General features: G+C 33.0%; 1 protein-coding gene across 1 annotated transcript in view; it reads left to right on the plus strand.

Moving 5' to 3' along the window:
• The window catches only part of LOC143248193 (lachesin-like), a 119,595-nt gene that overhangs the window by 21,552 nt on the left and 74,775 nt on the right, over positions 1-23,268 (plus strand). Inside the window, exons 2-3 of the mRNA XM_076496626.1 lie at positions 12,368-12,495; positions 13,623-13,830. Of these exons, the coding sequence (XP_076352741.1) occupies positions 12,368-12,495; positions 13,623-13,830 (336 nt within the window). The remainder of the gene's footprint in view (positions 1-12,367; positions 12,496-13,622; positions 13,831-23,268) is intronic.

The following is a 23,268-nucleotide window of genomic DNA, read 5'->3' on the forward strand; positions in this document are numbered from 1 at the left end:
TTAAATTCCATGTTCCTGGACCGAAACACTAGATAGAAGAGGAGAGACCTCGAGATAAGAATAAAAATAACACAATACTAATGGAAACAAATAATTACATAACACACATTCTCAGACGTACACAAACTAGGTTGGATCTTATTTAAGGTATGTAGCAGTTAAGGAGACTTTTGAAAGTCCTGCTGAAGTCACTTAAGTTGTGTAAACATTGTATAATCGCTGATATATTTCTAGAAGTGTTTCTTCAATAAGCAGTAGCCCCTTATTTTAAAGACAAGTCAACCTTTCTTGCCTATACCTGTAGGTGTTTCCACTTCATATCGAGTGCACCATACATTACAAGTAACCTGTAGTTGTTTCCACTTCATATCGAGTGCACCGTACACTACAAGTAGCCTGTAGGTGTTTCCACTTCATATCGAGTGCACCGTACACTACAAGTAACCTGTAGTTGTTTCCACTTCATATCGAGTGCACCATACACTACAAGTAACCTGTAGGTGTTTCCACTTCATATCGAGTGCACCATACACTACAAGTAACCTGTAGTTGTTTCCACTTCATATCGAGTGCACCATACACTACAAGTAACCTGTAGGTGTTTCCACTTCATATCGAGTGCACCATACACTACAAGTAACCTGTAGTTGTTTCCACTTCATATCGAGTGCATCACACGCCACGAGTAACCTGTAGCTGTTTCGACTTCATATCGAGTGCAAGACACACCATGAGTAATCTGTAGTTGTTTCCACTTTATATGGAGTGCATCACACACCACAATTAACTGTAGTTGTTTCCACTTTATATGGAGTGCATCACACACCACAATTAACTGTAGTTGTTTCCACTTCATATCGAGTGCATCACACACCACAATTAACATGTAGTTGTTTCCACTTCATATCGAGTGCATCAAACACCATAATTAACATGTAGTTGCTTCCACTTCGTACTGTCACAAGTTTTATTTTCCAGTATGTCTAGTTGACGAATATCAGACTGTTCGTTTGTTTCATATGCCTTATATACATAATATATATTTATAGTGAGTGTGATAACCGGTGTTAGGTTGTTTTAGTTAAGGTGTTAATCATTGTACTTTATTAGCAGATATTTATTTTCGAAGATAAAGAGTCGTACATAGATTTTTTTACAGGTTAACAATATTCAGATAAATGTTTTATATTACTGAATGATTCATTGTAATAGTTAAGACTTTTATTGGTTTGTTATATTAATGTTATAAACGTTCCAGTGTCATAACTTATCCTGTGATGTATCCTGAATAACGTGCTTAATACATTATATACCATATATTCTGATATATTTAGTACGATATTATATCTTTCCTATAGGATAAACAGTCATACTTACTCTATAAGTGCTGACTAGTTAGAAGACAGCCAGTTAACAAAAACTGCTACATATGGGAATTCTCTTAACAAAATATCAATACTGGCTGTCTCAAGTCCCTTGGCAGGGTCCCCCGCTAGTACAGCGGTAAGTCTACAGATTTACAACGCTTAAATCAGGAGTTCGATTTCCCTCGGTGGGCTCAGCAGATAACCTAATGTGGCTTTGCTATAAGAAAACACACACACACGCACACCATAGGCTAGTCAACATAACATTTGAGGAATTTGAGTGTTAAATTTCTGGATTCGATTTCCTACAGTTATCATAGAGCTTATACTATATTATTTAATTATGTACGAGAAACAAACTAACAAAGTAAGTCGTCACAGATGGAGAAAAATAGTGTTACGACTCGAACCTAGAATCTAAGGATGCACAGCGTAATATATTAGCCATTAGGTTTCACCAAATATTATATACATTTTGTTGATTTTACATCAAATCTCTGAAGACGAGGAATCATTGTTCGGTTGTACATTTGATCATTAAAGCCTGATTCTTGTTTTATGATTTTCTTATCTAAATTACATTCATCGTGTAAAATTCTTAAACAGAATTGGATGTAGATTTGTTCCTCATCAAGGATCTACTGTTATATATACTGAGGTTCAATCTACCGAATTCACTCCGTAGCGTTTGTACCAAAATTTAAAATTCTATTTGTGTGTTTAATTAACACTAGTTTTATCTGTTGCCCCTGGTAGAACAACGTTGAATCTATGGCGTTTAAAATCTGAACACAACAGATTACACAATGACTTTACTTTGAGTTAGTGTTTTAATGAAATATGCAAACAATTAATGAAAGTAAAACATTTAAGTTGGAAGGTGCAGGTGTTAGGTAAAACTTAACACTAATTTCTTTTCAATTTATATTAATAATTTATCTTAAATAAAACGAATGCTCGTTCTTGAAAGTTTGGTTTGTTTTGAAATTCGCGCAAAGATACACGAGGGCTATCTGCGCTAGCTGTCCCTAATTTAGTAGCGTAAGACTAGAGGGAAGGCAGCTAGTCATCACCACCCACCGCCAACTCTTGGGCTACTATTTTACTCTTTTACCAAATAATAGTAGGATTGACCGTCACATTATACCGCTCCCACGGCTGAAAGGGCTACCATGTTTGTGTGACAGGGATTCGAACCCGTAACTCTCGGATTACGAGTCCAGAGCTTTAACCACCTGGCCATGCCGGGTCGATTCTCGAAAGTGAAATAAAAGTAAGGTTGAGTACATTAGATACAAAGACAAAGTATCTAAGTTTTGGGTTGGAAAGAAACTCTAACGAGTCCAGATGCTACTGTTAGAAGTTGTAAATATATTAGCAATTTACGGTTTGAAATCGAATTAAAGCTTGTATTTTTTTTTGTTTTTATTGGATAGTAGTTCTATCAAATACATTTAAATTTTTCTATCGTATCGTACCTTCTGTATTAACATGAGAACAAAAAATGTTATCTGATTAAGAATTTGTAAATTTAACATTACTGGGATCAAATTAGAAATTAGTTTAACCTCACCATAAAAATGAAACTATCATCTCCATAACGTATATTTTAATATTTCTAGTCCCTTATTTATTTTACTCCGTGTAACATATGGCAGTGAAACCGGAGTAAGACGTTAAGATTAGTTAATCTTCGTATCGCTAATAAAAAAAACCTCCGCTTTTCTGTCTTGATACTGTTATAAGATGAAACAGATCAGTTACAATCCGACTACCAGCAAATGTTTGCTTTCCAGCGGACTTTTTAAAACAACAACAACAACAAAAAGAGATTTAACTGCCACAAACATGAATTTACGACAAGTAGGGGTTCGTTTCGAACGCCAAGACGTGACGTTTCTCAGACCACTGACGCCACGTTTCTCTTTCAAACAAAAAAATAACGTTGCTCGTTCGTTCATAAAAAAGCGCAGCTTGTGAAAAAAGAAATAAATTAGGGTTAATTCACTAGAATGTTAAAAACCTATTGATATTCATTTTAAAGGTGATTTTTTTCCATCAGCTATTGTTAATTGGTTACTTATGTGTTTCACAATAGAAAGGACTCAGCTATACAATTTTACATTTTAAACTAACAATCCCACGGCCCGGCACGGCCAAGTTTGTTAATGCGTTCGACTCGTAATCCGAGGGTCGCGGGTTCGAATCCTGGTCGCACCAAACATGCTCGCCCTTTCTGCCGTGGGGGCGTTATAATGTGACGGTTAATCCAACTATTCTTTGGTAAAAGAGTAGCCCAAGAGTTGGCGGTGGGTGGTGATGAATAGCTGCATTCCCTCTAGTCTTACACTGCTAAATTAGGGACGGCTAGCGCAGATAGCCCTCGAGAACCTTTGCGCGAAATTAAAAAAACAAACAATCCACTTCTGAGAATTCACTGACAAATGTTATAATTTACTGTTGGAGATATTTGGCAGATAGTAAAAACTAAGGAAATTTTGATTTTTCTATCTATGTATTCGATTATACATAACTGTGTTTAGAGACCCTAACTTTAATTTCACAACTAGTTTTCTTCGAACATCATTCAAAAAAAGTCCAATAAGGTATTTTGTAACTTACACTCATCTTTCTATTGGCGAGCCCTGTGTGGCTGGATGATTAAGGTGCTCAACTCGCAATCTGAGGATCACAGGTTCGAATCGTCATCACTTAAGTCATGCTCGCCCTTTTAGCCGTGGGGTCGTTATAATATGACGTTCAATCCCACTATTCGTGAGAAAAGAGTAGCCCAACAGTGGCAGTGGGTGGTGATGACTAGTAGCCTTCCCTCTAGTCTTACACTCTTAAATTAGGGACAGTTAGCGCAGATAGCCATCGTGTAGCCTTGCGCGAAATTCAAAACAAACTTTCTTTAGGCATAAAAAATTAAAATGGATATTAAACATTAAATTACTGCCTAATGGAACGATATATAATTTAACATGTTTGTCAGTTGAAATCAACAACATTATTATTATGTTGGCTACAAACACAAACTTTTAGAATATTGGAAATTCGTGTTTGTAAAATATCGTGCCTAATTGTACATTTTTGTTTGTATAGGTTGGTGATGTATTGTAATGAGTAAACATCCGTATGGAGCTGTAGTCATTCAAAGATCTCCGTTACTTCATGCTTAGGTTACTTCACAATATTCTAACATCATATGTCACCATCTACACATTAGCTACAAGCTTTATAATGCTCCAATGCTCTTCTTACAACTGCGAGAACGTTTCGTGGCGCTGAAAGTCATTACGAGGCCTTTAATCACAGCGTTTTTAAATCTCTTTAAAGAGAAGAGAAACGGTGCAGCTATTCTTCCAATAAAGGATCATTTTAAAGTATCTTAATGGAATTCACAAAAGGGCCTTTTCCAGTTGCTTGACCAAATGTGACTCATAGACGTTCATTAGCGGTTCCGCTTACTTCCGTAGAGAGAAAGCAAGTAACTATTCGTTATTGCACTAAACACGAGGACCATAGTTCAACAAACGTTAGCTCCCTCTAACCTCGAGGGACCAAAGAAGCTAATGTCTGTTCTTCTCACTATAAGCACAGAACGGCAAACTTCAAAACTTGGCTTTAATCTATTATCTCATTGTCGATTCGTAACAGCAGGAGGTAACGTTGGGATACATTCTACGTTACAAAAGAACCATATGAGGTCCACTCGTGCGCATGTTTATGAAACTTCAACACTTCGATACGAATTAAATGTAGTTGGCTGATCTGGATCGACTTTTAAGTTATCTTTCTAGTTTTAGAGTAATATACGTTTGTGATTTAGACAGAGCTATAATTGAATCGAACTCTGCAAAGAATTTGAAGAAAAAATTCCATACTAATCTATAGAAATTCCGAATTAAAAATTTTCCCTGGAGCTTTCACTTCTAAAGGATCATTCACTGTGAGTAATCCTCGAGTTTTAAATGGTTCTCGAAAAACTTTCGGGCGAGAGAAATAGGGGAGAGAAACGCTAGTTAATTTTTCTTAAAAATATTAAAAAGAGACACATTTATCGACATTCCACTTTCTCTTGGGACATCTACCTCGTTTTCTATCCTCACACAAAACAGTAGCTAGTAAATTTAATATTGTACTAGTCACAAAATGGCTGAATTTATCCACTAAGCGGCAACAGACTTAATCACTAAGCAACAAAGAAATATATATCATTAAGTGATGATAAACCAAACAACAGGTATCCTGTACCTTTGAAAGTATTCACAGAGAACATACACAGAAACTCGTCATAATGTAATGACGAGACAAATAGTAAAGGTTCTGTAGCGATGTAGTAAGTTATCGAGTTAGAGGAAATTCATGACTAAATTTACTAAAAGAAAAATGGGGACTTTTCGGGTAATATATCGAAGTAACCTGAAATGTGTATTAACAGGAGTTATATCGAAGTAATCTGAAATGTGTATTAACAGGAGTTGTATTGAAGTAACCTGAAATGTGTATTAACAGGAGTTATATCGAAGTAACCTGAAATGTGTATTAACAGGAGTTATATTGAAGTAATTTGAAATGTGTATTAACAGGAGTTATATTGAAGTAACCTGAAATGTGTAGTGACAGGAGTTATATCGAAGTAACCTGAAATGTGTATTAACAGGAGTTATATCGAAGTAACCTGAAATGTGTATTAACAGGAGTTATATCGAAGTAACCTGAAATGTTTATTTACAGGAGTTATATCGAAGTAATCTGAAATGTGTATTAACAGGAGTTATATCGAAGTAATCTGAAATGTGTATTAATTATTTATTTGAATATAAAAAATTACTGTGTTTGCTCTAAACAGTATACTCCTGGTTATGCCATGTTTATTATAAACAGTATACTGGTTATTCATATTTATTATAGAAAGTATACTCGCTATCCAGCGATATTTATTTATATAACGTGCTAGCTATTCAGCCACTTTGGTTACAGACATTTACTCATTACTGAGTTATGTGCCTTGAAGGAAGACATACATATCATCAGACATACTTCACGTAGACAACGTTTTCACCATAGACGTGTTTATTGTAGACGACACGTCCACTATCAGAAGTGTTTCTTATAGACTACATACACAACATCAGACGTGTTTGTTGTAGACGACATACACATCATCAGACGTGTTTGTTGTAGACGGCACACCCATCATCAGATGTGCTTGTTGCAGATGACACGTCCACCATCAGATGTGTTTCTTATAGACTACATTCACAACATCAGACGTGTTTGTTGTAGACGACATACACAACATCAGATGTGTTTGTTGTAGACGGCACACTCACTATCCAACTATTTATTTTATACAGCCTAACAACGAACCATGTCTATTGCGGACAATATATCAACTGCTTAGACACAACTCTATTTAACGAACATTATTGTTATAATTACTACAGAGACGTGTTTGCTGAAGACAGTGTCAGTTACGGACATAGTACTCTTTACTCAGCCACATTCATTGTAGACGATATTAGGACTAGTAAATCATGATTATTGTGGGTGGTATTTTAAATAATATACTATGAGTGTCATAGAAAATATGCTGCTTAATCAGTCATGACCGTATAGAAAACATTAGCTCAGTATTAATTCAGCCAAAATACACACCAGTAAGTGAAGTTTCCTGTAAAAAACATACTATTAATTGATATATATTGTATATAATACTCCCGCTGATGAACAAGGTTTATTATAATAACGTATAACACTCACTTTTTAACATTCCTACAATTAAGAACTTTTATTTTAGAGAAATTATCAATATTACTTTAAGATTATTGAAATTAATGTTCATAACAATAGTCTATATTTATTGTAAACAATATTTCTATCAAATAACCACTTCTACAAGTTAAATCTATTTGTACCTATTTATATATTTTCAGCTACTTGAGTATAGAAATATAAATAATCCGGCGTTTTAATATGAGATGTTATTTTCCTTTCTTATTGAACTCGCTTACTTTTAAATATGACAATTATCAAGGTGAGAGAAAATCTGTTCTGAAGGAATAGTTTATAGAATTAAACAAAGAGATTGAGGTTTGTTTATCTTTTATTACTATTGTTCATCAGTTTAAAATGTTATAGTATACAATTAAACATATTTAATCTAAGCCTAATTAGTAAAACTGTAAAAGTAAGACCCAATTTGTTTATCCAATAGACGGATATGTTTGTCTTTGCAGGTGGAAGATTAAATATTTTTAAGAGTTGATGTCAAATGTAGTTTTAAAAAATACTATTTACATATCTTGTGAATTATAAGAATTTAATGGTTTATTTGTGGTTAAACACATTTAAGTTCGCTGTGCTACACCAGTCACGGGTATTGAAACCTGGTTTTTAGCATCATAAGTCCGCATAACGCTGGGAGATGTGTTCAGTGTGGGTAATAATGACTTTTATATTTCAAATTTAGTTTTTAAAATACATATTGAACGTATCGAAGAACAGTGTGTTCATTTGTAGTTATATGGTTCTGTATACGTTTCTTATTCACGTATTATGAGATTCTTGAATTTATGTATGAAATTTGATATACCAATAACTATACACGGAGATTTTCATAATTCTCTAAAGTAATATGTTTGATTGCTAGTGTGTCCATCTAGTGGATATTTACAGTTTGTTGATATAAATTTATTAAATTAATTTCATAAAAAAACAAAAAACGGTAGAGCCGACTCGATGTCATATCAGGAGAAGACAGATGTTCTAATCTTCTCGATAACAAACGTGATTTTCATCTGTGTTATGGATATATGTGTCACAGATTAAACTAATATTATTCGCCTTGTAACAGGAATTTCACTCAACATCAGAAGATTGCCACATGAGAATCAGATGACTTGTAGGATAAAATCAATACATCTCAGCCGTGAATTCATTCAACTCTCAAGACGAGAATTCTGAATAAATCTTTTCAATAATAAACCTCTCTCATCCTTATGAAGCTATTTTATAGACAAACAAACAAACATCTTGTCATATCTTCTTTCTTTCTCATACATCGTAAAATAATTCGACGAGAGCATTCCTCGTAATTTATTATTAATTGTAAATATTACAACGAACTGCGAGCAACTTAGCTTACGGTTTGTTATTGTCAGATACGTTTAATAAGTGGAAGTGTAATAACTGATTTCAAATTAATAAAACATCATAACTAGAGTGAAACAAGCAGATAGTCATGACAACAGTCTTGCTTCTTTTCTGAAGTGGGCTGGCATGACCAGATGGATTATGGCGTTCGTAATCCGAGAGTCGCGGGTTCGAATCCCCATCACACTAAACATGTTTGCCCTTTTAGTCGTGGGGGCGTTATAATGTGACGGTCAATCCCACTATTCGTTGGTAAAAGAGTCGCCCAAGCATTGGCCTAAGTGGTGATGACTAGCTGCCTTCCCTTTAGTTTAGTCCTTTAGTGCTAAATTAGGAATCGCCAGCACATATAGTCCTCGTCTAAGTTTGCGTGAAATTAAAAAAACAGCTAATGTGTTTCAGTGTTTAGTTTATTATTTTTGGACCACTTACGAATTAATAACCTTTCACAACCTTTCTACGCAATGACAGCTTATTTGATACTTCAATATACAAAACTCCATTAAGTTTCCTTTTATACGTTTTAACATCAGTTTGGTTTGTTTTTAATTTCGCGCAAAGCTACTCGAGGGTTATCTGCGCTAGCCGTCCTTGATTTAGCAGTGTAAGACTAGAGGGAAGGCAACTAGTCATCACTACCCACCGCCAACTCTTAGGCTACACTTTTACCGACGAATAGTAGGATTGACCGTCAAATTATAACACTCCCACGGCTGAAAGTGCAAGCATGTTTGGTGTGACGAGGATTCGAACCCACCATTTTCGGAGTACGAGTCGAGTGCCTTAACCACCTGGCCATGCCGAGCTTTAACATTAGTAAACCGAGTATTGTTTTTGTTTAGGAACTTACACGACCTGTATTCTCTCTATTAAATGTGTTGATAATATTTCCCAACAAAGTGAATAGACAACAAGATTGTCTGCTGTACACGTTTTTCTCGGCCACTGTGCTCTACGTTTTTGAGAAATAATATTAAATAATATATAAAAGAAAAGAATATGACATTTTTCTTTTACATTTTCCCTTTAATTTCGTCAGAATGTTACAAACAACAGCAAAACGAGTCTTATATAGCTCTACGTGTTTACTTTAACACCTGTTTCATCATAACTTCCCAACGAAACATCGAAAACCAGGTTTATTGATTCTCTATGTTTTTGTAGAACCGTAGAAAAATATCTCATTAGATTCACGAAATAAGCTTCTAGAAAATGATATAATTCTAGAGTGGATCAGTGATGTAGTGTTTCTCTGTAAATAGCTGTATTCAATAAATATGTGCCTTATGTTCGGAAACTTTTGCAAAATTATATGAAACTGAGATATGTTTTCCTTGTATTAATATTCTGTTCTTAAACTTTTAACTTCAAATTTAGGACTAATCAAAGCTTTAAAGAAATAAAATCGTGAGTGTTTGTTTGTTTTTGAATTTCGCACAAAGCTACTCGAGGGCTATCTGTGCTAGTCGTCCCTAATTTAGCAGTGTAAGACTAGAGGGAAGGCAGCAAGTCATCACCACCCTCGCCGACTCTTTGGTTACTCTTTTACCAACGAATAGTTGGATTGACCGACACATTAAATCGCCCCCACGGCTGAAAGGGCGAGCATGTTTGGCGCGACGGGGATGCGAACCCGCGACCCTCAGATGAGGAGTCGCACGCCTTAACACGCTTGGCCATGCCGGGCCTATAATCGTGAGTGATAGTTTTAATAAATATCATATATTTTGATTTATTCAAACGTAAAGACAGAAAATGTTTCCCTCTAAGTACGTTTGGCAGTTTACTTCAAACTTGCTGTAAATAATAACAACTCTCACCACTTCGTTCTTTCTCATTTTCAGTCAGAAACTTTAGATTTACAGCTGAGCTAACGGTACTGAATTCGGTGTATCGGCTTAGCTCCGTTAAACTGTAGTAGACTTTCAGAGTAGAAAAGCTTTTATGTTAAGATGTAACTTAGAATTTCATCTTTGTAAACGTGAATTATATATTGATATAATAAAAAGTAGTTTATATCAGCAACGTAACTGGGTGCCTAATATGTGACGTTGTTTGACAACGACGTCATTGTCATATCTCACTGTCACATCGTAGTATCTGAAAGACATCGTAATGATGTCCTGATAGGTCATTATCATTATGTTTTATTGCATGTAAACTCAGAATGATAATGTAAAGTGATATCAATAACATCCTTATTGTAGTCTGGCAGTGCATAAAATCACAGTGATGATATAAAGTTATATCAATGACATGTGATAGGTCATTATTGTAATATGCAAAGTCACACTGATCAAATATTATGATAACTTGATGACTTCTGTGATAGTTTAGCGTTATATTACCATTCGTTAATGACATGATTTTGTTTGTTTGTTTGTTTGTTTTTGAATTTCGCACAAAGCTACTCGAGGGCTATCTGTGCTAGTCGTCCCTAATTTAGCAGTGTAAGACTAGAGGGAAGGCAGCTAGTCATCACCGCCCTTCTCCGACTCTTTGGTTACTCTTTTACCAACGAATAGTGGGATTGACCGTCACATTATAACGCCCCCACGGCTGGGAGGGCGAGCATGTTTGGCGCGACGGGGATGCGAACCTGCGACCCTCAGATGACGAGTCGCACGCCTTAACACGCTTGGCCATGCCGGGCCTAATGACATGATAACAGTGTATGTCACTGAAATTTTAATTATATGTTCAGAGGCGTTATGGTGACATCTTTTAAGTTTTAGTAGTGTTTGTCAGCGACATAGCTTTGTCTATTAATGTTGTTATAACAATGCCTTACATTTATATCAATACGATTTTCCTCAATGATATCTTTGTGTTGTTTGACAGTGAAGTCATAATTACAAAACAAAACCAGTGCTATTAATAAAAATATGTCTATGAATAATCGATTTTTATGTCCAAATATGTTAATAAAATTTGGAAAAATAAGATGAAAACCAGTTAACTATTCTATGAATTTTTAATAGGTTTCAGTATTTTAAAAACAATAAAACGGCTCTGTTCCATGGCCTATCAGATACACTGACATCATTCATGGCCGTTATATTTAAAATATGGCCTGGTTTGTTTAATTGAAAATCGTAAAATGATTGATTACAACAACATAAAAACTTTATGTATAAAAGCGCTTGACAAGGAACGTAACGCCAGATAGCATTTTTTTCCGTAGTGTTATGAGAATAACAAGACGAGGCGAACAATTCCTTATACGCACAACGCGGCCTTCTAAGGAAACTAATTTCTGTTTTCATCTATAAAATTTAATGTTTAAACTTGAATGATTTATTAGCTAAATTATGCAACAGGACTTTGTTTCAACTCTTCTTGGTTTTAATGGGTTATTCCAGCTGTTGAAATTGGAACTTGAATTTAACAGAGACTTTCTTTTAAAACGTGACATCATAAATTTAGTTTTCCGATCTTCAATCATAAAGATAAATTGTTCTTAGATGCTCTATTAGTAACTATTACGTTCTAGTATATATGAACCGACGGTTCAAGGTTTCCAGTCAAGTGAAAGCAGTAACCTTTATGTATTGTCCAACATACCCTCTGTCGCACGTGCTAGTAACGGAATTCGAACATGGTTAATTGGAAATTTATATGACTAAATTTGTGGGTTAGCTCTCAAAACGTCGAGTTGCTAAAATAGTTCGTGTTTTACCATACGAAATGAGGCACTGATTAACATACTTAAGCATTGATAATTACAATTGCCTTAAAAAATTCCGTTTTATTATACACATGTTAGCAAACTGAATAGAAAAAGCAGTAGGAAAACATAACAGCACAAAGGAAGTAATATAATTGGATTTCACTTACAGTTAAACCTTCCATAAGCAAAGATGTTGAACTCGAACCTGAATTTGCAGAACCAATTCCCAACGTCACCGTGTCAATAGGGAGAGACGTAAAGTTGGCCTGTGTTGTGGAAAACCTAGGAACCTACAGGGTTAGTACCTCCACATAGGTTACTTTTTATGTGTAGTATCAGGTGTTTCAATACGCCTTTAGTTTACTTATACGTAAGCATATTATCGTTGAATATTACCATCAATCATTGTATTTGTAAAGCCTCTCTATATTTTTAGTTTCTAACATTTGTAAATAACTTGTTCCTGGTCGTAAACACACTGCACGTACTCGTATTAACACTTGTTTATGGGTGTTAACACCCATACCAGTCATTCTAAGATACATTTTTATTTCAAGTGGGTTTCTTGTCACCAAGAAATGTTAATCTGTTTATAGCAGCGTAGTTAAGAAGGCAAGGTATGGATTATAGAGTGAATGCAGGACAGAATGTTCGGCAAGGATAAGGAGATGAATTTAATTGTCAAATAATTACAGAAAGAGACTTCTTTTGGTATGATTAAGAAAATAAGCTTTTACTTATCAAGTAAACATAACGAAACGTAGATTGACTTATTTTGGTAAGATCGTGTGATTAAGGTACTCTTTGAGTTATCAAATGAACATAGCGAAACGTAGATTGACTTATTTTGGTAAGATAGTGTGATTAGGTACCATTTGAGTTATTAGTAAATATAACGAAATGTAGATTGACTTATTTTGGTAAGATAGTGAGATTAAGGTACTCTTTGAGTTATCAAATGAACATAGCGAAACATAGATTGACTTATTTTGGTAAGATAGTGTGATTAAGGTACTCTTTGAGTTATCAAATAAACATAGCGAAACGTTGAGTAATATATTTTGACTTTAACTTTCCAGTTTATCCGTCTTTACCAGTTTCCATAAAAGTTATGTTTATTATATACATATTTAATCAACAAGAAAATATTCAAAAACGTTTCTAAAAAATAGAACACATATCTTCATGTTTTCTTCCAATTAGATCATAAGTTTAAAAACTTTTAAGTCTTAATCAGTTGTTAGATGCTTCATTCAGTAAGACGTTGCTGTTTGAGTTGTTGATTTTATACTAAATGTTAAATATCTTTCTTTCGTAAAATCAAAGCTCCATTGTAAAATAAGTGTTAACACTATGATTAACTAGGGAAATTATAATTGGTGTATCAATATAGTTGCATATATTCCAATTTTCTGAATTGTCAGATTGCGTGGATACATACTGACCGCTACACCCTACTGACCCTGCAAAATAGGGTTATCACTCGGAATCCCAGATTTGGCATCACCCACAATGGTCACCGAACATGGACGTTGCACATCATGGAGGTTGAAGAACGAGAAAATGGAGAATACATGTGTCAAATTAACACCTCTCCAATGAAGAGTCAAAGTGGGTTCATTACTGTTGTAGGTAAGGACTTTGGACGCATTATGTAATGAAAATTATGGGTCACGTAATGTGGTATAATGAGTGTGTCTATATCAATGATATATTAATATATATTTATATGAGGAAGGGTATATATATATATTTATTTATATGAGGGGAGGGTATATATGTATTTATATGAGAGGAAGGTGTGAATATATATATATTATAGAAAATTAATACTGATAAAGTTAATTAAAGACTATTCTTATTCTTATTTTTACTTCAGTTATTTTTCTTCTTTACTTTGGAGAGCAGTCACCTTCCCACGACTGTCTGCAGACAGTGAAGGGTGAAATAGATGTAAGACGTTGTAGGCTTGAGCATCCACATCTCACTCTCCTAATTTCTACTTCTATATCTATTGCTACAACTTTACTTTATTGTATTTCTTTATGTGAGATTGGCGAATGGAGGTTAAGGCTAATAAACGATGTATCCCCACTGCAATGTGGGTCCTGCTTCTTCAGCCACCTCCAAAACCCAGGGTACATTTTATGTTCCATATTACAGACTATGCCCTGGGATCTTTTTAATTAGAACAGCTATTTTGTTTATTATTTTTTAAATTTATTTTTGTTTCGATTTTTTTAAGGTTATAACAAACTGATTTATAGATATATGAGGGGAGTTTAAATATAAATATATATGTATGTGTATGAGGGGATGGTTTGTGAATATATATATATATTTATATGAGGAGAGGATGTGTGAATATTTATATTTATATGAGGGGAAGGTGTGTGAATATATACATTTATATCAGGGGAAGGTGTGTGAATATATATATTTACATGAAGAGAGGGTGTGTGAATATATATTTGTATTAGAGGAGGGTGTGTGAGTATATATTTATATTACGGGAGGGTGTGTGAGTATATATATTTATATTATGGGAGGGTGTGTGAGTATATATTTATATTAGGGGAGGGTGTGTGAATATATATATTTATATCAGGGGAAGGTGTATGAATATATATATATTTACATGAAGAGAGGGTGTGTGAATATATATTTAGATTTGGGGAGGGTGTGTGAGTATATATTTATATTAGGGGAGGGTGTGTGAATATATATTTATATATGTCCGTATGAGGTGTGGGTTTTAATACCTCTCGCTAAAATATAATAAATAAACACAATACTCGAACCAACTATTGTATATCTAGTCTTTACCGACAATACGTTTCTCAAATCATAATTCAGTAAACACTGTTAGAAACTAGACCTGAGCATGAGTTATAGAACAACCCTACCTATCTTATCCATGATTTCATAAGGTCAACCCTACCTATCTTATCCATGATTTCATAAGGTCAACCCTACCTATCTTATCCATTATTTCATAAGGTCGATAATTTTACCTATTATTTAGGTGATAAGGATTCGATACACATGATTTACAACAACTTCTACTGAGTCAGGTGTTTCACCTTAACTCTTAAGCTGGACAAGTTTTGTATAAAGTTTAAATCTTAGGAATCGTGAATTATGAATGTGTCAATGATTGTGCAATGTATACATATATATATACTTGTTAAACGTAGCTGGACGAGTCACTAAGAATACATATTTATATTGCATGTTTCCAATGCTGTTTCCACACCTTTTGTTTTGCCGAGAACTCATCAGAAAATTTAACACTTTGATGAAAGCTAACGAATAAAATTATTTATGTTGATAATTTTATTTGAAAATTCAAATATTACACTTTTTATGTTTGATCAAAACCAATGATCGATCCGGTAATTACTGGGCCCGGTTAAATACGATTCTCCAATGTTTTTAGGCCTGATATGGCCTAGTGGTTATGGCATGCGACACACTTAAGTGTAACCTTTCGCGGAGTATGCATGTCCTTTTATTTGGGGATCTTTTAACTGTGATATTCATTTGGTCAATATGGTTAAGGTACGCAATCTAAGTATCGCAGTATCAAATTGCTGTTCCACTAAACATGTTTGTCCTTTCAGCCGTGGGGGCGTTATAATATGATGATTCATCTCACTATTTGTTGTTAATAGAGTAGCCAAGATCTGGCGATAGGTGGTGTTAAAAAGCCGCTTTTCCTCTAGTATATCAATGATAAATTATCAGCAGCTTTGGACTAGATTCGAATCGGACCAAACTAAACTAATTAGCTTGTTTCTTAGCAATCGATTAGCGAAGGTTTTCCACAGAAAGTTTGTAAGTAAGTTAGGTAAATATCAGTTTTGGAGTTGCTGTTGAAAGGTAGTTTCTTAAGTCAGGCCTACAAGTGAACGTGTTCCATAATGAGTTCATAAACCATAATGATTTGACATACAACAGAACACATTACAAAATAAAATAGAATTCTGCCTACATTTCAAGACGACAACTTAATCATGAAGCGTGATTAAAACTTTGTATAAATTAGGTCAAGATGAAACAGTTTAAAAAAAAAACTTCAAAAAGAAAAAAGAGTAAAACTGGAGATAGGAATAATGATATTAATTTAGGAGATAGTAGTTTAGGAGAGGAGTGAAAAAATTATGTCATAAAGAACAGAAGAAAAATCCTATTAAAGATAACGAGGCGGCCAGACATGGCCTGGTGGTTAAAGCACTCGACTCGTGATCTGAGGGTCGCGGGTTCGAATCCCCGTCACACCAAACATACTCACCCTTTCAGCCGTGGGGGCGTTATAATGGTACGATCAATCCCACTATTCGTTGGTAAAAGAGTAGGCCAAGAGTTGGCGGTGGGTGGTGATGACTAGCTGCCTTCTCTCTAGTCTTACACTGTTAAATTAGGGACTGCTATCGCAAATAGCCCTTGTGCAGCTTTGTGCGAAATTCAAAACAAACAAACCAACGGTAATGAGGTTGTTCAGAGGGATTACAAAAATAGATTGGACAAGTACAGAAATACATGAACAGAATACAGGAAGGCCGAAACGACAAAGTCAAAAGCACAAAACAAAAACTGAATTAGTAAATCCAATGATAAACTCTTCAACATTTCTTCCTGCATCTAAACAAGACGTTTACTTTTAGACACCAGTTACTGTCAAATTTGTTGTGCTTTTTTGAGGTTGTAAGACAATTCTGTCTCACTCAAATTATGAAAATATCAAGTTCCATAAGTTAGCCACTACAACAAATTCACCAAATTGAGAAATCAACTCTGAGGTCAGAAGCTGAATTATTTTAGTGGACAGTAAGAAAGTGGACATCTGATATTTTTACAGTCTCTACATCTTAAGGCACTCCACCATTTCAACATATTTCGAATGGTCTGACACTTAGGTGTATTAAAGAGAGTAAAAACATTTTATCTGTGGGTTGGATGCCAGAGATATGTAGAGAAGTGGTATAAATAATATGAACTATATTAGCACTAAGGTAAACAAGGTGAAGCTACTACTTGAGAGCATTACTGAAAATATATACTTGGTCCTCTGTCACATTATTTACAAATTTCGTGTAGTAATCAACATTGGTATAAATACCTTAATGAATAACTAATCAGTGAGTCAGTATTTAATTTGAAAGTGTTTGTTTTCGAATTTCGCGCAAAGCTACACGAGGGCTATCTGCGCTAGTCGTTCCTAAGTTAGCAGTGTAAAACTAGAGGTAAGGGAGCTAGTCATCGCCACCCACCGCCAACTCTTAGGCTACTCTTTTACCAACGAATAATAGGATTGAACGTCACATTATAACGCCCCCACGACTGATAGGGCGAGCATGTTTGGTGCGACGGGGATTCGAACCTGCAACCCTCAGATGACGAGTCGAACGCTTAACCCACCTGACCATGCCGGGCCAATTTGAAAGTGAGAGTTTGGATATGTGCATCACGTAATCATTTATTGAGTGAGTTAGACAGAACTTTTGTTGTACATTGATCAGCAGTAAACTCTACAATTAAGCTTACAAGTAAGTTAAACGATCATCAAATTCGGTATTAATATATGAACGTTATTTGTAAAGTTAAGCTTACAACTGGTCGAAGTCAATAGCACAGGTTATTGAAGAAATAAATTAATTAGTAGTACACGTAGTTCAGAATTATAATATAAATATTTCACAAAGAATACGGTTTGTTTGTTCAACTCTTTTTCTTAACCTTAAGACGACTTAATAATGTCTGAACGTTGTTCTCTGCTTTGTTAGTAAAAGTGTTAATCCATACCAGCCGTCCTGAGATAATATTTTTACTTCAAGTGGGTTTCTCGTTATCACGAATTAATTTAAGATTTTTTAATTACGTCCCACTAGTTTAACGCATGTTTATGATATGTCAATTACTACCTCGTACTTTCATATACGTTACATCTCTTGTTCTATTACATTTTGATTATTACCAGCAGTTTAACACGTGCTAATTTTCCCCCTATTTCACCAATCAAACTCTGGCTATTTTGATGATTTTAATCTATTAAATAAAATGATATTTAACAACGTACTACGTAAAAGATTTGATACTGATATATTAAAATGGCTTGTATCTTTAACAAACGCTGTTCCCTTATGGAACGAATCCAATTCTGCTTCTAATATGTAAAAATATTAGTTATTTAGTGTACGACGTATTGATTACAAAGTACTGAACCAATTATTTTGATGTGTCAGAGAATAGAAGTGTTTAAAATAAACAAAAACACTCAGAATATTTTATTTAAACGTAATAGACGTAACCATTTCTTTGTCTTGCAAAATGTGAAGAACCAATCAATTTTTTCTTTCTTGCTAATCTGTTTATGAAAATCACATTAGTATTGCAGTAGATTTAGAAGAGGCCTGATTGACCAACCAATAAATTGGAAATGACAAATGAAAGTCCAAATTTACGTAAGATTTGATGTACATAGTTATAGAAATAACTATAAAAAACACATACAAACATATATGTGTCTGTGGGTGTTCACATATCTGATGCCCAAAATGGAGAAAAAACACTTCTCTTATTATTTTCTTGAACAAACCAGAATCAAAACAAAATCGTATTAAGCCACTCTACATTCTGAGAACATGGTGTCAGATAAAACTGGAAGACAAAAGTATTTGAAATTGGGCTCTGTCTTAAATTAGTAACGCACAGCCAAGCGAAATAATATGCGAGTGAACACTCATATGACGATCTAAAAATAATAAAATGGACATCGTGTTATGGTGTAGATTGAAAAAGTTCAACGTAGTCATAATAACCTTAAAATCCAGACGTAAACGTTGATTTCTTTGCTTTTAGATCCAATTCCTAACGCACGTTGGTCATTAAATGATTTTGGTCAAGTATTATAATGAGTGGGTTATAAAACAAATAAAATGTTTTTATGAATATTAATAACCTTTAGATGTTTAAATACTTCTGTAATTTTAATTATTATGTTAAGAAAGAATCTTTCGTCGTAATATTTATGTAAACCGTGTTTCAGTGATATCAAGCAAAAGTGAGAACAAGAACACCTGGCGGTGAAATTGGCTCAAACATTAGCGTTGTTTTAGACAACAAATAATAAAAGACTTGCTATGTGGAAACTTATTTCATTGTAAATATTTATAGTTGCCTCTCGAATAACACCGGTATCACACAAACTAAGCTATTAATATAGTATATTCAAATGGCTTATTCCATTAGTAAAACGTTATTTAGGCTTCATTATTTCACTATCACTGGTTTCCTATTCGGTTTACTAAAATGTAACGCTTCCAAACGTCACTCTATGCGCAAGATACATTAGTGTGGAAGAAGCCAAATCGAACATTTTATTATTAATGTCTTAAACGTTTCTAAACAGAAACTATAAATATTGCTTAAACATGGCGTATTCAGAAACTAAAATAGTAGTTCAGATAGGCCTAAGCTCTTGTATAGATAGGCTAAGCTTAATTTAAACATTCGAGTAGCTGTTAGAGAATACTTTCATTATTATACGTGCAGGATAATCGCACTAAAGCATTATTTATAAGATTATTCAACTATGACGTTATCAAATGATATAAAATAAAATGATTGATAAAAAACAAAAAAGTATACAAAATTTGTTAGTGTTTAAACGGTGATCTTAAGGCACTATTGACACAGAAAACAGAAACCGTTGATTCTTATAATCAAATAACAATAATGTATTATATATTTATTCGTCTTTGTTTATTTTCAATAAATAACAAATGGCTATATAGAAGATGTAAGACATACTTGTATTACATTACTATTCTGTACGTGTAGAATATAAAAGGTATATTTGTATTACATTACTATTCTGTACGTGTAGAATATAAAAGGTATATTTGTATTACATTACTATTCTGTACGTGTAGAAGATGTAAGGTATATTTGTATTACATTACTATTCTGTACGTGTAGGATATAAAAGGTATATTTGTATTACATTATTGTTCTGTACGTGTATGATATAAAAGGTATATTTGTATTACATTACTATTCTGTACATGTAGAATATAAAAGGTATATTTGTATTACATTACTATTCTGTACATGTAGAATATAAAAGGTATATTTGTATTACATTACTATTCTGTACATGTAGAATATAAAAGGTATATTTGTATTACATTACTATTCTGTACATGTAGAGTATAAAAGGTATATTTGTATTACATTATTGTTCTGTACGTGTAGGATATAAAAGGTATATTTGTATTACATTACTATTCTGTACGTGTAGAAGATGTAAGGTATATCTGTATTACATTACTATTCTGTACGTGTAGGATATAAAAGGTATATTTGTATTACATTATTGTTCTGTACGTGTAGGATATAAAAGGTATATTTGTATTACATTACTATTCTGTACGTGTAGGATATAAAAGGTATATTTGTATTACATTACTATTCTGTACATGTAGGATATAAAAGGTATATTTGTATTACATTATTGTTCTGTACGTGTAGGATATAAAAGGTGTATTTGTATTACATTATTGTTCTGTACGTGTAGGATATAAAAGGTGTATTTGTATTACATTATTGTTCTGTACGTGTAGAATATAAAAGGTATATTTGTATTACATTATTGTTTTGTACGTGTAGGATATAAAAGGTATATTTGTATTACATTATTGTTCTGTACGTGTAGAATATAAAAGGTATATTTGTATTACATTATTGTTCTGTACGTGTAGAATATAAAAGGTATATTTGTATTACATTACTATTCTGTACGTGTAGGATATAAAAGGTATATTTGTATTACATTACTATTCTGTACGTGTAGAATATAAAAGGTGTATTTGTATTACATTATTGTTCTGTACGTGTAGGATATAAAAGGTATATTTGTATTACATTATTATTCTGTACGTGTAGGATATAAAAGGTATATTTGTATTACATTATTGTTCTGTACGTGTAGGATATAAAAGGTATATTTGTATTACATTACTATTTTATACGTGTAGAATATAAAAGGTATATTTGTATTACATTACTATTCTGTACGTGTAGGATATAAAAGGTATATTTGTATTACATTACTATTCTGTACGTGTAGGATATAAAAGGTATATTTGTATTACATTACTATTCTGTACGTGTAGGATATAAAAGGTATATTTGTATTACATTACTATTCTGTACGTGTAGGATATAAAAGGTATATTTGTATTACATTACTATTCTGTACGTGTAGGATATAAAAGGTATATTTGTATTACATTACTATTCTGTACGTGTAGAATATAAAAGGTATATTTGTATTACATTACTATTCTGTACGTGTAGGATATAAAAGGTATATTTGTATTACATTACTATTCTGTACGTGTAGAATATAAAAGGTATATTTGTATTACATTATTGTTCTGCACGTGTAGGATATAAAAGGTGTATTTGTATTACATTACTATTCTGTACGTGTAGGATATAAAAGGTATATTTGTATTACATTACTATTCTGTACGTGTAGAATATAAAAGGTATATTTTATATACATTATTTGTATTACATTATTGTTCTGTACGTGTAGGATATAAAAGGTATATTTGTATTACATTATTGTTCTGTACGTGTAGGATATAAAAGGTATATTTGTATTACATTATTGTTCTGTACGTGTAGGATATAAAAGGTATATTTGTATTACATTATTGTTCTGTACGTGTAGGATATAAAAGGTATATTTGTATTACATTACTATTCTGTACGTGTAGGATATAAAAGGTATATTTGTATTACATTACTATTCTGTACGTGTAGGATATAAAAGGTATATTTGTATTACATTATTGTTCTGTACGTGTAGGATATAAAAGGTGTATTTGTATTACATTATTGTTCTGTACGTGTAGGATATAAAAGGTGTATTTGTATTACATTATTGTTCTGTACGTGTAGAATATAAAAGGTATATTTGTATTACATTATTGTTCTGTACGTGTAGGATATAAAAGGTATATTTGTATTACATTATTGTTCTGTACGTGTAGAATATAAAAGGTATATTTGTATTACATTACTATTCTGTACGTGTAGAATATAAAAGGTATATTTGTATTACATTACTATTCTGTACGTGTAGAATATAAAAGGTGTATTTGTATTACATTATTGTTCTGCACGTGTAGGATATAAAAGGTGTATTTGTATTACGTGTAGGATATAAAAGGTATATTTGTATTACATTATTGTTCTGTACGTGTAGGATATAAAAGGTATATTTGTATTACATTATTGTTCTGTACGTGTAGAATATAAAAGGTATATTTGTATTACATTATTGTTCTGCACGTGTAGGATATAAAAGGTGTATTTGTATTACATTACTATTTTATACGTGTAGAATATAAAAGGTATATTTGTATTACATTACTATTTTATACGTGTAGAATATAAAAGGTATATTTGTATTACATTACTATTCTGTACGTGTAGGATATAAAAGGTGTATTTGTATTACATTATTGTTCTGTACGTGTAGGATATAAAAGGTATATTTGTATTACATTACTATTCTGTACGTGTAGGATATAAAAGGTATATTTGTATTACATTATTGTTCTGTACGTGTAGGATATAAAAGGTATATTTGTATTACATTACTATTCTGTACGTGTAGAATATAAAAGGTATATTTGTATTACATTACTATTCTGTACGTGTAGAATATAAAAGGTATATTTGTATTACATTACTATTCTGTACGTGTAGGATATAAAAGGTATATTTGTATTACATTACTATTCTGTACGTGTAGAATATAAAAGGTGTATTTGTATTACATTATTGTTCTGCACGTGTAGGATATAAAAGGTGTATTTGTATTACATTACTATTCTGTACGTGTAGGATATAAAAGGTATATTTGTATTACATTATTGTTCTGTACGTGTAGAATATAAAAGGTATATTTGTATTACATTATTGTTCTGTACGTGTAGGATATAAAAGGTGTATTTGTATTACATTATTGTTCTGTACGTGTAGGATATAAAA

This window comes from Tachypleus tridentatus, chromosome 4, assembly GCF_004210375.1.
Source record: "Tachypleus tridentatus isolate NWPU-2018 chromosome 4, ASM421037v1, whole genome shotgun sequence".
Taxonomy (NCBI): Eukaryota; Metazoa; Arthropoda; class Merostomata; order Xiphosura; family Limulidae; genus Tachypleus; species Tachypleus tridentatus.